We start from the raw sequence: 14253 nt of genomic DNA on the forward strand, positions 1-14253 counted from the left end.
TAAACTTAAGAAAAATTTCAGTATGTAGAAATGTCCATCATTAAAACTGATTTTGGGGCCAGCAGGTAGTGTGGTGGTTAAGATGCAAGACTCCCATATGGCCAACCATATTTCAGGCCCTAGATCTGGTGGCTTGAAAATCACGCTGACTGGGACCAGAAGATGGTGTAATGGCTCCGTCGCTGGACTCCCATGTAGTTGTCCACAGTTTGAGTCCCAGACCCGAGAGACAGAAAGTGAGAAGTCACCCCCCATGGGGGATGGCCATGCCGCAATCCCTTCTCCTCCATTCTCCTCTCGGGATCTTGGGCACACATGCACATGTGCCTGGTGTGAGTTTAAGTCATCGGGTCCAGGACTCGAACCGCAGTCGGCTACATGGGAGTTCAGTGACATAGCCATTATGCTAACTGCTGTTCCCATGTGCCACACTTTTTCAATCCATTCATTTGTTCATGGACATTTAGGGTGGTTCCATGTCTTAGCAATTTATGATAATGCTACAATGAATATAGATGTCAAGCACTTTTCCAACTGAGTGTTCTCCTGCCCTTTGGGTAGATACACAGGAGTGGAATTGCTGGATCATATGGTAGTTCTATTTGTAGTTCTTTGAGGAACTTCCATATTGTTCTCCACAGTGGCTGGACCAATTTTCATTCCCATCAGCAGTGTAGGAGTGTTCCCTTTTCACCACAACCCCACCAACATTTATTATTTTTTGTTTTTTCAATCTTTGCCATTCTGACTGGGTTAGGTGATATCTCATTGTGATTTTGATTTGTATCTCCCTTATGATGAGGGATGTTGAGCCTTTTCATATGTATTTTGGCTATTCATATGTCTTCCTTTGTTGTTTATTTAGCTTGTCCCATCTTTTAATTGGGTTAGTCTTTTTTTTTTCTGGGTAAGCCGCTTGAGTTCCCTGTGTATTCTGGTTATCAGTCCCTTATCTTGGTGTAGTTTGCAAAAATATTCTCCCATTCTGAGGGTTGTCAATTCACACTAAATATTGTGTCTTTTGCTGTGCAGAAACTTCTTACTCTGATGTAACCCCACTTGTCTATTTTTGAGATTATTGCCTGTGCTTTGGGGGTCTTATTTAAGAAGTCTTTGTCTACCCCAGTGTCTCCTAAAGTTTCTCCAGTGTTTTGCACCAGTAGTTTTAAAATTTGAGATCTTAGGTTTAGATCTTTGATCCGCTTTGAGTTGACTTTTGTCAATGGTGAGAGATAGGGGTCCAGATTCATCTCTCTGTAGGTAGATACCCAGTTTTTCCAGCACCATTTGCTGAAGAGGTTTTCCTTTTCCCACTGGATTGACTAGTACCCTTTGTCAAAAATTAGTCAACTGGGGACCAGCAGTTAGCATAATGGCTATGTCATTGGAATCCCATGTAGTCAACCACGGTTCGAGTCCTGGACCCAGTGCCTTAAACTCACACTGGGCGTGTGTGCGTGCGTGCCCAAGATCCCGAGAGGAGAATGGAGGAGAAGGGATTACAGCATGGCCATCCCCTCTGGGGGGTGATTTCTTGCTTTCTGTTTCTCTGTCTCTCTCTCTCTTTTGGGTGAGTGCATGTGCCCTATAGCAAAAACCTCTAAAAACTTAGTCAGCTATATGTTTTTGGGTCTCTCTCTCTCTCTCACTTTTTTCTTTTCTTTTTTTTTTTTTTTAGAGAGAGAAATTTTTGCTTTAGAGCACGTGTACTTGCTGGAGAGACAGAGACAGAAAATCGGAAATTAACCCAGAGGGATGGCCATGCCACAATCCCTTCTCCTCCATTCTCCTCTCAGGATCTTGGAAATGCATTTACACATGCCTGGCATTGAGTTTTAAGCCACTGGGTCTAAGACTTGAACCGTAGTTGACAACGTAGGAGTCCCGCGATGTAACCATTTTACTATCTGCTGGTTCCTCTCTTCTTGATCAGTTTCACTGGATGTCAACTTTTGCCTCTAAATAACCAACTCTTGGCCTTCACCTTCTTAATTCTGTTTTTTGGTTGTGCAGAAAAGAACATAGTAGGTCTGAGACAACTAGAACATAGCAGGCCTGAGACAACTATTCTCAGGAAGTTCTATTCTCCAGGTTGGCTCTTGGCTGGTGTCTGGAAACGGGTTTTGTTAAGCATCTCACTTCCTTCACTAAATGTAGTTCATTATGCTTGTATTATTTGTGCAAATGGCATTGTTTATGCAGAATTTGTTTTCCTTCTGGGAGTCTGGAATTTTGGTATGCAGTAGGCAGAAGGTGCTTTTATGACCAGTACCCCCACCCCCCCCAAAAAAGACTTTGGGTACTAAGTGTATAGTAAGCTTCCTTGACAACACTTCACATGTGCTGTGAATTCAGTGCTGGAAGAATTAAACATATCCTAGGTGACAGAAGTCAGAGAAGACCCTTGGAAGCTCACACCTGAGTTCCAGCAGACCTTGCCCCGTGCTCCTTTTCCCTGTGGTGGTTTTGCATGTGTCCATGCGCTGTAGTGAATGGTAGTCATTAGCACAGCTCTACACTGTGTCCTGTGTCCTTCTAGTTAGTAAGTCACTGAAACTGGGGTGGTCTTAGGGGTTCCTTACACACATCATCAAATTAATTTCTGCTCTTTATTATTCTCTGTTACATTCTTTGGGTTGAATTTGCAGTTCTTTTTCTAAAAATTTTTAAGAAGTTTATTTCTGTGACAGAGAGACACACAGAAATAGAGACAAACAGGCACTTCCAAAAGGGTCTTCATGCTACCATACACTCCTAGTCTCGACCAACCTGGATAATGGGCATGCATGTACCTCGCATGCTCAGGATGGTCCCAGGATATGAACTCAGAACTTTTTCCACGTCAAGTCTGGTTGAATTACCACTACACCACTGTCTTGCTTCCTTTTTCTAATTTTTTTTTAATTGCCATAGAATGCACGCACTTGCAAGAGAGGGAATGCCTACCTTAAGTGCAACACGGCCTGCCATAATCCCCCTTCCTTCCAGATTCTGGGCACACACGCACATACACCTGGCATGATTTTCAAGCTTCAGTTGCTCAAACTATATCTTCTAAGTGTACTGCTTAAGTGCTGTCTCGTATTTCTAGGTGTAAGAAGGCTGTTATGGGGACTAGCAGTTGGTGTAATGGTTATGTCACTGGACTTCCACATAGTTGACTGCGGTTCAAGTCCTGGACCCAGTGGCTTATACCTCACGCCAGGTGCATGCATGTGCATATCCAGAATCCTGAGAGGAATATGGAGGAGAAGGGATTGCTACATGGTCATTTCCCCCAAGAGGGTGATTTCTCGCTTTCTGTCTCTTTGTCTTTCTCTGTCTCTTTGGCGAGCACACACGCCCTATAGCAAAAATCTCTAAAAGAACAAACAAACAAACAAACAAACAAAAAAGAGACTATTACATACTTTATGGGGAACATATGTGTGTCAGATAAGCTTTGTTTAGGCATGAGCTACAGTACTGTTCACCAGAAGTTTAATATTAATGAATCACTTGTGTGTGTTAAGTTGTCTTTCAATAGAAGTATACACAGAATGAGGTTAGGTTTGGATCAGCCAATTAAAATGTTTTCATAGCTCACATGAACCTAGGAACAATGATTTAAGTGTTTATGGTGACTTTATAGAATGTAACTATTGCAAATAATGAGAATAGTATGTGTGTGTGTATGTGTGTGTGTGTATATGGCAGGAGGGAGAGAGAGAGGAGGGAGGTAAGGAGAGAGAGAAAGCTGGATGTCAACTTTATTAGTAGCTGGCAGATAGTCCTGTCAGAGGCTGGGCTACTTTTCCTTCAAGCATAGTAATTATTTGTGTCATTAAGCTTGTCTATGTAACTTTGCTGACATGTTAAAAGGCATTTGTATCACATGTAGAGATCATTTTAATTCTCTCCTTTCCTCTTTGCTCCTCAAATGTCAGGTCTTTTAGGGATGGTACAGTTAAGAAACCTTACTCTTCAATGGTGCAGCCTAACAAGAAGTCTACTGCCTTCTCTGCAATCTGTAAGGAGCTGCCTCCTGCCAGCCATCCAGTGCAGCATCATGTCTCACACACTTGGACCCGAAGGGGCCGGTTAAGAGAATTGCGTGTTAGGTGGGTATACTAGTCATCACCTGCCTACAGGGGCCTTTTCCTTATCCTCCCTTTTTGGTTAAAAAGAAGGAATGATTCTTTTTTTAAAATTTTTAAAGAATTATTTTATTTAACTTTATTTATTTTAATGTGACCAGTGAGGGACAGAGTGAGAGAGAGAGAGAAAGCAAGCCACCAGATCCTGGGCTCAAACCACAGTCAGCCATGTGGGAGTTCAGTGCCCTTAACCACCAAGTCACCTGCTGGCCCTGGGAATGATTCTTATTTTCTTTTCTCAAATAGTTGGAGACCACGCTGCCTGCCCTTTGTTATGGAATATTCAGAAGCAAAGAAAGTTCAGGCATCTGCATCCATAAAATCTCGGTTTTCATTCATGTTCTCTAGTTGTGCCCCACAATATGTAAACTATAACGATTCTTCCAAAAACATGTCTAAACATGGTTCATGAAAAGTGATCATTTTTGCTACTCTTGATGAAATACACCAAAGGCATTCATTAATTCTTTTTTTGGATTCAGGACTTGAACTGTGGTTGAATACCCTCTATTAATTATTAAATGAATTAATGGGGACTAGCAGTTGGCATAATGGCTATGTCGCTGGACTCCCACGTAGTCAACCATGGGTCGCGTCCCAGACCCGGTGGCTTAAAAACTCACGCCGGGCATGTGTGCGTGCGTGCCCAAGATCCCGAGAAGAGAATGGAGGAGAAGGGATTGCAGCGTGGCCATCCCCCCTGGGGGGTGATTTCTTGCTTTCTGTCTCTATGTCTCTCTCTGTCTGTCTGGCGAGTGCACGCACCCTATAGCAAAAACCTCTCAAAAAAAAATTTAATAGATATCTACTCTGCTAGGTATATTGCCAGACACCGATACAAGGCAGGTGAGTCATTCTCAGTCCATGACCTCATGAGAGTTAAAGGTCAGGTCGGCTTGACATCCATTAGGTCATAGTGATAGGGTGTCATAATGTTGCACTGAGAGTTTGCACAGAGTGCTGAGAGCACAACGCTGCTCACTCTGTTTGGGTTGGGGAAGACCCACGATAAGTAAGCATTTACCAGGCATTTTAGCCAGGTAGAAGAATATCACGTACTTCTCTTACCTGAACTCTCAAGTGTATCTCTTTGACAAAATACTCTGTATAGAAAGCTTTTTTAAAAAATAATCTGCTTGACTATAGCTTTATAATCAGTCCCAGCCTATGCTCTGTTTGATGCAAGCTTAACTGTGACATCACCCTTTTTACTAATATCCCTTTCCCTGTGACCTTAAAGGTTCCCTCTCCTTTCCAGAAAACTGATTGTATAAGCCAAATGGAGTTTTAAAATGTGTTTATCCTAGGGGACCAGCAGGTGGCGTGGTGGTTAAGGTGCTGGATACTCCCACATGGCCGACCACTGTTCAAATCCTGGACATGGCAGGTCGCTTTCTCACTTTCCCTCTCTCTGTGTGTGTCTCTCTCTGGTCAAATTAAATAAGAGAATGAGTCAATAAAGTGAAATAAATCATTTTTTAAAAAATGTGTTTATCCTTTCTTTTCTTCTTTCAGATGCCTGGCTAGAAAGTTCTTGTATTTGTGGATTCGAATGACTTTTGGAAGAGTACTTCCCTCTAAAGCCAGGTAGTATTAGTACAGAACACCATATTCTGCTGAGTCCATACTATTCCTTTGCAGGGGCGGCGGTATTAGGCATATGTTTTTACGTTCCTCCTCCATCTGGCACGAACTTAATATAATCATGTAGTACAATGGTAGTGGAGGCTAGCATATGGTATGTTGGTTGAAGTGCTAGACTCCTACATGGCCAACCATGGTTTGAGTACCGGACATGATTTGCTTTCTCACTTTCTCTCTCTCTCTGGTGAATTAAAGTACTAATAACAGTAATAAGTAAAATCAAATGATTCTTTTAAAAAACACAATTATAGCTTTGTAGATATTAGTTGACTGAATCAATGGATGAAGGAGTCACATTTAAGTAAACCGGAACAGATAAGATCTTTGGGAGAAAAGGATTTACCCCAGAGGAGTCAGTGAACTTTGTCAAGGCACTGGCCAATCTGACAAATGCCTTGATCTAGGACGGAACTTGGGGAAATATCAACATTTGTCAATGGGAATGATTTTTAAAATTGTATTATTTTCTAAAATTTGCTATTGTACACATGCACTCACCAAAGAGAGAGAAAGCAAGAAAGCAAGTCCCCAGGTCCAGGACTAGAATTGTGGTCAGCCATGTGGGCGTTTAGTGCCTCAACCATCACTTCATTTGCTGGCCCAATTCTTTTTTTTTTTTTTTTATTTGCTACAGGATGTGTGCGCTTACCAGAGAGAAAAAGGAGGGAAATAAAAAAGCACCCGAGGGGCCAGCAGGTGGTGCAGTGGTTAAGGTGCTAAATTCCCGCACGTCTGACAGCGGCTCAAGTTCCAGGTCTGGCACCTTGAAAGTCACAACAAATAGGGGCCGACAGGTGACGTGGTGGTTGGGGGCATTGGACTCCCATATGGCCAACCATGGTTCGAGTCCTGGACCTGGGTGCTTTCTCTTTCTCTCTCTCTCTCAGACAGACTGTGTTCTTCTCTGGCATAAATAAATAAATAGATAGATAGAAAGATGGAAAGAAGAAAACCACAACAAACAAATAAATAAATAAATTTTAGGGAAAAAAAAAAAAGGAAAAAGATGCTGGACTCTCACATGGCCAACCTCAGTTCAAGTTCTAGACTTGGTGACTTGAAAATCATGCTGGGTGCATGTGTGTTCCTGCCCTAAATACAAAGAGGAGACTGGAGGGGAAGGGATTGCACTGTGGCCATTCCCCCTGGAGGGTGATTTCTCACTTCCCTGCTCTTTGTCTCTCAAGTGAGTACACATACCCTATGGCAAAAACCTTAAAGAAAAAAAAAAAAGATGGGGTTGGCAGGTGGCATGGTGGTTAAAGGTGCTGGATTCCCACATGGTGGATCGTGGTTTGAATCCCAGACTTGGCGACTTGCTTTCTCGCTTTTCCTTTCTCTCTTTCTTTGTCTCTCTCTGGTGACATTGAAAAAATAAGAAGAAATGGAATTAAATAAATAAATGAATAATTCTTAAAAAGAAGAAGAAGAAAAAGAATAGGGACCAGCAAGTGGCATGGTTAAAATGCTGGATACTCCCACATAGCCAACCATGGTTTGAGTCCTAGACCTGGTGACTTGCTTTCTCACTTTCCTGCTCTCTCTCTGTCTCTCTCTAGTCAAATTAAAATAAATAAATGAATAAATAAAATTAAATAAAATAACTCTTTAAAACAAGAATATTATATATATCAGTAACTTACTCAGAGTCTAATGTGAATTGGTCCTCTAACCTCTTTCCAGAAAAGACGAAGTCATTTAACTTTAATTGTGCTAGTCCCTTCCCTAGTTATAAGCTTTTATTACAATGTATTTTTTTGTTTTTTAGTTTGGTGTATTTTCACTGGGTATAAAAGTCCAAGTTAGCAGTTGAAAATAATTCACTGTTTGTTTTTTTTTTAGAGAGATTTTCGCTATCAGGTGCGTATGCTCTCTCAATCGCAGTTTGAGTCCCAGACCTGGCTTAAAACTCACACCAGGTATATGTGCGTGCATGCCCAAACTCCTGAGAGGAGAATAATGGAGAAGGGACTGTGGAGTGGTTATCCTCCTGTGGGAGTGATTTCTCGCTTTCTGTCTCTCTGTCTCTCTGGTGAGCGTACGCGCCCAATAGCAAAAAGCCAAAAATGAAAAAAAATAAAACTGAGGGACCAGCAGTTAGCATAATGGCTATGTCGCTGGACTCCCACGTAGTTGACCGTGGTTCGAGTCCCGGACCCGGTGGCTTAAACTCACGCCGGGGGCGTGTGAGTTCATGCCCAAGATCCCAAGAGGAGAATGGAGGAGAAGGGATTGCAGTGTGGCCATCCCTCTGAGGGATGATTTCTCCTTTCTGTCTCTGTCTCTCTCTGTCTTTCTGGCAAGGGCATGCACCCTATAGCAAAAACCTCTCCTAAAATAAATAAATAAAAATAAAACTGAAAAAGAGTTTTTGTCTCTCTCTTCCTCCTGAGAAAGACAGAGAGAGAGAGGGAAATTTAGAAAGCACACCCCCCAGGAGATGGTCACACCATGATCCCTTCATGCTCCTCTCAGGATTTGGGACATACATGCCCACACACACCTAGCATGTTTTTCAAGCTGCTGGGTTTGGAACTTGAACCACGCAGTGGGCCATGTGGGATCAAGCTGCTTAAACCACCACACCACCAGCTGACCCCTAAAAACTAATTTTTATTTAAAAAACAACAACAACAAAAAAAAACCTTAAACTTTTGCCAGATGGTACATGTGCTCACCAGAGAGGGATAGGAAGAGAGAGAGAGAGAGCCAAGAGTAGAAAGTATTCCTCATGGGACATGGTCAAGCTGCAATCCCTTCTCCATTTCTCTTGGGATTTGGGGCATGTATATACATTCACCCAGCATGTTTTTCTATTAGTCCGGGACTCAAATCCAGTAGTGAGCCATGTGGGATCCAGCCGCCTTAATCACAGGCCATGGACTAACTTTAAAAGCTAATTTTAAATGCTTTGATATGTATTCATGGGGACTTATAAATTGGGAATTTTACTATAGGCTTTGGGACAGAGACCAGGTGGTTTCATTAGGAACCTCCACATATTCACATCTCTGAAAACTTTTTCCTTTGGGTAGATCACTTTTCGCCAGAGGAGAGGAAAACCTTCCAAACTTCTCCTGGGTTGGGTGGGGTTGAGGCAGGAGGTGGTGGTTATAAGCTTGGCTGTAAGCAGAGGAAAAGGAACTTGGATCTAACTGTTGACTAATTTGATACCCTATTCAAAAGTTGCTTAGAATTCTAGAGTCCAGTGCACCTCCAGTCCAGCCTCTCCAGACATAAACCAGACTCTCTCTCTGACTCGGTCAGAAACAGGATCCAGGGGCCTAACTGCTTCTGATACACAAGCTTGCAAACTGTCCTGCGTTTGCACCTCCTCTCAGGGCTCCCTGCTTCCTCACATTCCCACGCTTTCCTGGAGTCTGTGCCACCAGCTGGTTGCTTCTTGACTCCTTACCACAGGACACTGAGTTCTCTGATTCCTCCAGTCTGGAGACTCTGCTGCCTTTTGCCTGCCTGTTCACACTTCCTAACATTTGTGGCACCTCTGGTCCATCTGGCATCCTCTCTCCTGTGGTCTTTGTGGTCTTAGGCCTTTGTAAATGGATTTGCCATTTCATTAGGGTTGGGGGAAGAGATAGGAGATAGATATGTTTATTTGACCAAGTGTAAATCTTTCTTTCCTATTGAAATTTTTAGAAATTATTAACAAATCTATCATTTACGAAAATCCCAAACATTATACAATTGTATAATTTAGAAAATTCCAGCCTCTAATAATTCCTCCCTGAGAGAGAACTACTGATAGTAGTTTGGTGTTGACCTCTTTTTTTTTTTTTTTTTTTTGCTAATTGCTAGGGGACATGTACGGGAGAGAGAGGGAAAACTTTTTTTTTTTGAAGAGGTTGCATGCACTCATAAGAAAGAGAGAGACAGAAAGTGAGAAATCACCCCCCAGAGGGGATGGCTGCACCACAATCCCTTCTTCTTCATCCTCCTCTCGGGATCTTAGACATACACTCACATGCACCCGGCGTAAGTTTAAGCCACTGGATCTGGGACTCGAACTGCGGTCAACTACATGGGAGTCCAGCAACATAGCCATTACACCAACTGCTGGTCCCTCTTTTCTTTTTTTAATAACTACTTATTTAATTTTATTCGTTCATTCACTTATTTTAATTTGACCAGAGAGAGAGAGAAAGAGAGGGAAAGTGAGAAAGCAAGCTGCCAGGTCCAGGACTAGAACCATGGTCGGCCATGTGGTAGCATCCAGCACCTTAACCACCATGCCACTTGATGGTCCAGAGAGAGAACACTTTCCAGTGTAACATAGTCATGCTACAGTCCATTTTTCCATCCTGTCAGGGTTTTGGACACAGGCACATGCCTAGTGTTTTTCAAGCTTGAATCCTGCTAGGGCTGGGATTCAAATCTTAGTTGGCCATGTGGGATCTGGCTGCTTAAGTACAGGGCTTAACCCTGGGTTACAGGTCAGCTCTATTTTAGAACTCTTTCTGGGCTTTTAATATGTGTAATATAACCATCTTTATATACACATACATGTGATCATATGTATGTTTTTATGTGTATGTACAAATATGCATGTATGTGTGTATATACTTGATTTCTGTTATATTGCTATAATCTATGGGTGCTGGAAATACATAAAAATATTGGGATCAGCATATGGCATAATGGTTACCTGACTGGACTCCCACATGGCTGACTTCAGTTCGAGTCCTGGACCTGGAGGCTTGAAATTCATGCCGGGCATATGTGTATGTATGCCCAAAGTCCCAAGAAGAGAATGGAAAAGAAGGGATTGTGGCATGGCCATACTCCCCTGGAGAGAGAGATTTCTTGCTTTCTGTCTCTCTGGCGAGCACACACACCCTATAGCAAAAATCTCCCTCGAAAAAAAATACATAAAAATATTAATTAAAAATCATATTATTCATACCACATAGCAACTCTGTTTTTCACCTAACAACTTTTCTGGGGCATCTCAGTACCCTTAGCTTTACTTCATTCATTTTTAAAAAATGACTGCGTGGCATTGACTGAATTGCTGTAACCCGTCTCTTTTTAAAATTTTTTTAAATAATTATTTTATTTAACTTTATATGTTTATTTGTTTATTTATTCATTTAAATTGAACCAAAGAGGGACAGAGTGAGATAGAGAGATAGAGATAGAGATAGAGAGAGAGAGAGAGAGAGAGAGAGAGAGAGAGAGAAAGCAAGCCAGTAGGTCCAGGACTTTAACTATGATCTGCCATGTGGGAATCCAGCACTCTTAATTACCACACCACCTGCCAGCCCCAATTTTTTTAATTTTAAATTTTTTCAATTGCCAGAGGGCACATGCACTTGTTAAAAAAAAAAAAAAAAAGAAATTGCTGCCCAAGGGGCATGGGGTCACACCACAATCCCTTCTTCATTGCTCCATCCTGTTGTGATTTGGCACACATATACATGCACACCCAGAGTCTTTTTTTTAATGATTTTATTTAACTTTACTTATTTGAATTATTTATATTAACTTGACCAATGAGGAACAGAGAGAGAGAGAGAAAGTGAGAAAGCAAGCTGCCAGGTCGAACTGCAGTCAGCCATGTGGGAGTCCAGCGCCCTTAATCACAACACCACCTGCTGGCCCACACCCGCAGTCATTTTTAAGGTACCATGTGGATTTGAACTGTAGTCAGCCATGTGGATTTCTGCTTCCTTCAACTAGCAGGCTATGGGCTAGCCCACTCTGATATTATTATTATTATTATTATTATTATTATTATTATTATTATTGTCAGAGGGTAATACTTGGACTTGCCAGGGAGAGGGAGAAAATACACTCCAAAGGGGCATTGATCACACCACAATCCCTTTTCCTCCATCTTGTCAGAATTTGGGGCACATGTGCACATGTACCTGGTGTGATATTGTTTTGTTTTGTTTTTTCAAGCTCCTGGGGCCAGGACTGAAATTGTAGTTGACTGTGTGAGATGTGGCTCCCTTAACCACTAGACAACCTGACTTTTCCCCCATCTCCGTAGGTTGTACTATGAACAGAGAATACTACGGAAGGTCTTTGAAGAATGGGAAGAAGAATGGTGGATTTCTCGTCGAGAGTGGAAGCTCTGTGTCCGAGCCGACTGTCACTACAGGTCAGATTTTGTGTCACGTGACAAGAGTTTTACACATCATCAATATACATTTTATACACTCTAAGTAATTGCTCAGTAGCATGTTCCTGGTCCAAAGGAGCAAAGTTTTGTGTCTTTTTTTTCCTTCAAATCCTTATACAATAAACACGATTGAATTTCTAAATGAAACCTAGTGTGCACACACATGTTGTGTACACACACTCCTTTCTGATTTAAGAAACTGTTGTGTTGGTCATGCTGATGATCAGAACGGGGTTTTCTCCCTGATTCTCATATATGTATAATTTCTAATTCTGAAAACATTCTGGTTGTTTTATTTATTTATTTTTTTTAGAGAGAGATTTTTGCTATAGGGCACATGGGTTCACTGGAGAGTTAGAAAGCTAGAAATCACCCCCCATGGGGGATGGCCAAACTGCAGTCCCTTCTCCTCTGTTCTCCTCTCAGGATCTTGGGTACACTCGCACATGTGCCCAGCCTGAGTTTTAAGCTGCCAGGTCCGGAACTTGAACTGCAGTCAACTACGTGGGAGTCTAGCATTGTAACCATTACGCCACCTGCTGGTCCCAGAATGTTCTGTTTTTTAAAAATAATACATCGGTTTTTGTTTGTTTATTTTTAGATGTTGCTATAGGGCATGTGTGTTCACCAGAGAGAGGTAGAGAGAGAGAGAAATTGTCCCCATGGTTGGATGGCCATATGTAGTCTCTTCTCCAGTTCCCTCAGGATTTTTTTTTTTGGACAGGTTTTTGGTATAGGGTGCATGCACTCACCAGAAAGAGAGAGACAGAAAGCGACGAAACACTCCCCAGGGAGGATGGCACCACTACAATACCTTCTTCTTTCTGCTCTTGGACTCTGCTGGTCCCGGAATTAAATTATTTTTAATTGTTGGAGGACACTGAATGTTTACGAGAGACAGAAAAAGTGCCCGCAAACAGTGTGTGGTCACGCTCCATTCTCTTCTTTTCTATTCCTCCATCCTGTTGGGATTTTGAGCACACACGCATGCACATGTGCCTGCTGTGTTTCTCAAGCTGCTGGGGCTAGGATTCTAGCCACAGTTGGCCTGTTGGGGCCTGGCGCTCTCGCTCTTTTTTTTTTTTTTTAAGAATTATTTTATTTTTGGCCAGCAGGTGGTATGGTGGTTAAGGGCGCTGGACTCCCACATGGCTGACAGCAGTTTGAGTCCCAGACCTGGCGACTTGCTTTCTCACTTTCCTTCTCTCTCTCACTCTGTTCCTCTCTGGTTAAATTTAAGTAAATAAATAAAGGTTAAATAAAACAATTCTTTAAAATTCTTTTTTTTAAAGAATTGTTTTATTTAACTTTACTTATTTATTTGTTATTTATTTTTATTTTGACCAGAGAGGGACAAAGTGAGAAAGAGTGAGAGAGAAAGAGAGAGGGGGAAAGTGAGAAAGTGAGCCACTGGGTCTGGGACTCAAACTGTGGTCAGCCATGTGGGAGTCCAGCACCCTTAACCACCCCACCACCTGCCAGTCGCCCTATTTTTTAAGAGTTTTTTTTTTTTTGTTTCATTTATTCATTAATTCATTTAATTTGACCAGAGAGAGACACAGAGAGAAATGGAGAGTAAGAAAGCAAGCCCACCAGGTCCAAGACTCAAACTGTGGTTGGCTATGTGGGATTGTCCAGCACCTTAACCACCATGCCACCTGCTGGCCCCTTTTTTAAGAGTTTTTTTGCCTAAGGGTGTGTGTACTTGATGGAGAGAGAGGGACAGAGACAGTGAGAGGGAAAGTGAGAAATCACTCCCTAGTAGGGATGGCCACACTGCGATACCTTCTCCTCCATTCTCTTCTCATGATCTTGGACTTGCATGCATGCGTGCCAGGCATGAATTTTAAGCCACCAGGTCCTGGACTCAAACTGTGGTTGGCCATGTGGGAGTCCATTGAACGTAACCACTATTACCATCTGCTGGCCCTGGGTTCCGGCTCTCTTAACCATGAGGCTACAGAGCTAGCTTGAGGAAGTGAAATTTTAGCTTCGGTGCATATATGGCTTTTTTATGACAAGCACTTCCATGTTAACTTCTCCTGAGTACAGAAGGGACTGGGTGTGTTGGATTAGGAGTCATTCTGTTTTAAAGAAATGCCATTTGCTGTTTTGGTTCCTCAGATATTACTTGTATAACCTGATGTTCCAGAACTGGAAGGCCTACATGCAGCAGCAGCAGGAGATGAGGAACAAGTTCATAAGAGCCAAGGATCATGGTGAGAAGAGGAAGTACATGTCTAAGGAAATCACCCAGATTTACTTTCAGAGAAGCTCAACCAAAAGCACATTGTGTCTGAGAGAATAACCCTGGGCCAAGGGGAAGAT

General features: G+C 42.2%; 1 protein-coding gene across 1 annotated transcript in view; it reads left to right on the forward strand.

Annotated features, from left to right (window-relative positions):
• Window positions 1-14253, forward strand: part of SFI1 (SFI1 centrin binding protein) — a 79352-nt gene that overhangs the window by 12508 nt on the left and 52591 nt on the right. Inside the window, exons 3-6 of the mRNA XM_014587641.2 lie at window positions 3927-4100; window positions 5652-5723; window positions 11794-11904; window positions 14050-14144. Coding sequence (XP_014443127.1) covers window positions 3927-4100; window positions 5652-5723; window positions 11794-11904; window positions 14050-14144 — 452 coding nt within the window. The remainder of the gene's footprint in view (window positions 1-3926; window positions 4101-5651; window positions 5724-11793; window positions 11905-14049; window positions 14145-14253) is intronic.

This window comes from Tupaia chinensis, unplaced genomic scaffold (assembly GCF_000334495.1).
Source record: "Tupaia chinensis unplaced genomic scaffold, TupChi_1.0 Scaffold000226_1, whole genome shotgun sequence".
Lineage (NCBI taxonomy): Eukaryota > Metazoa > Chordata > Mammalia > Scandentia > Tupaiidae > Tupaia > Tupaia belangeri.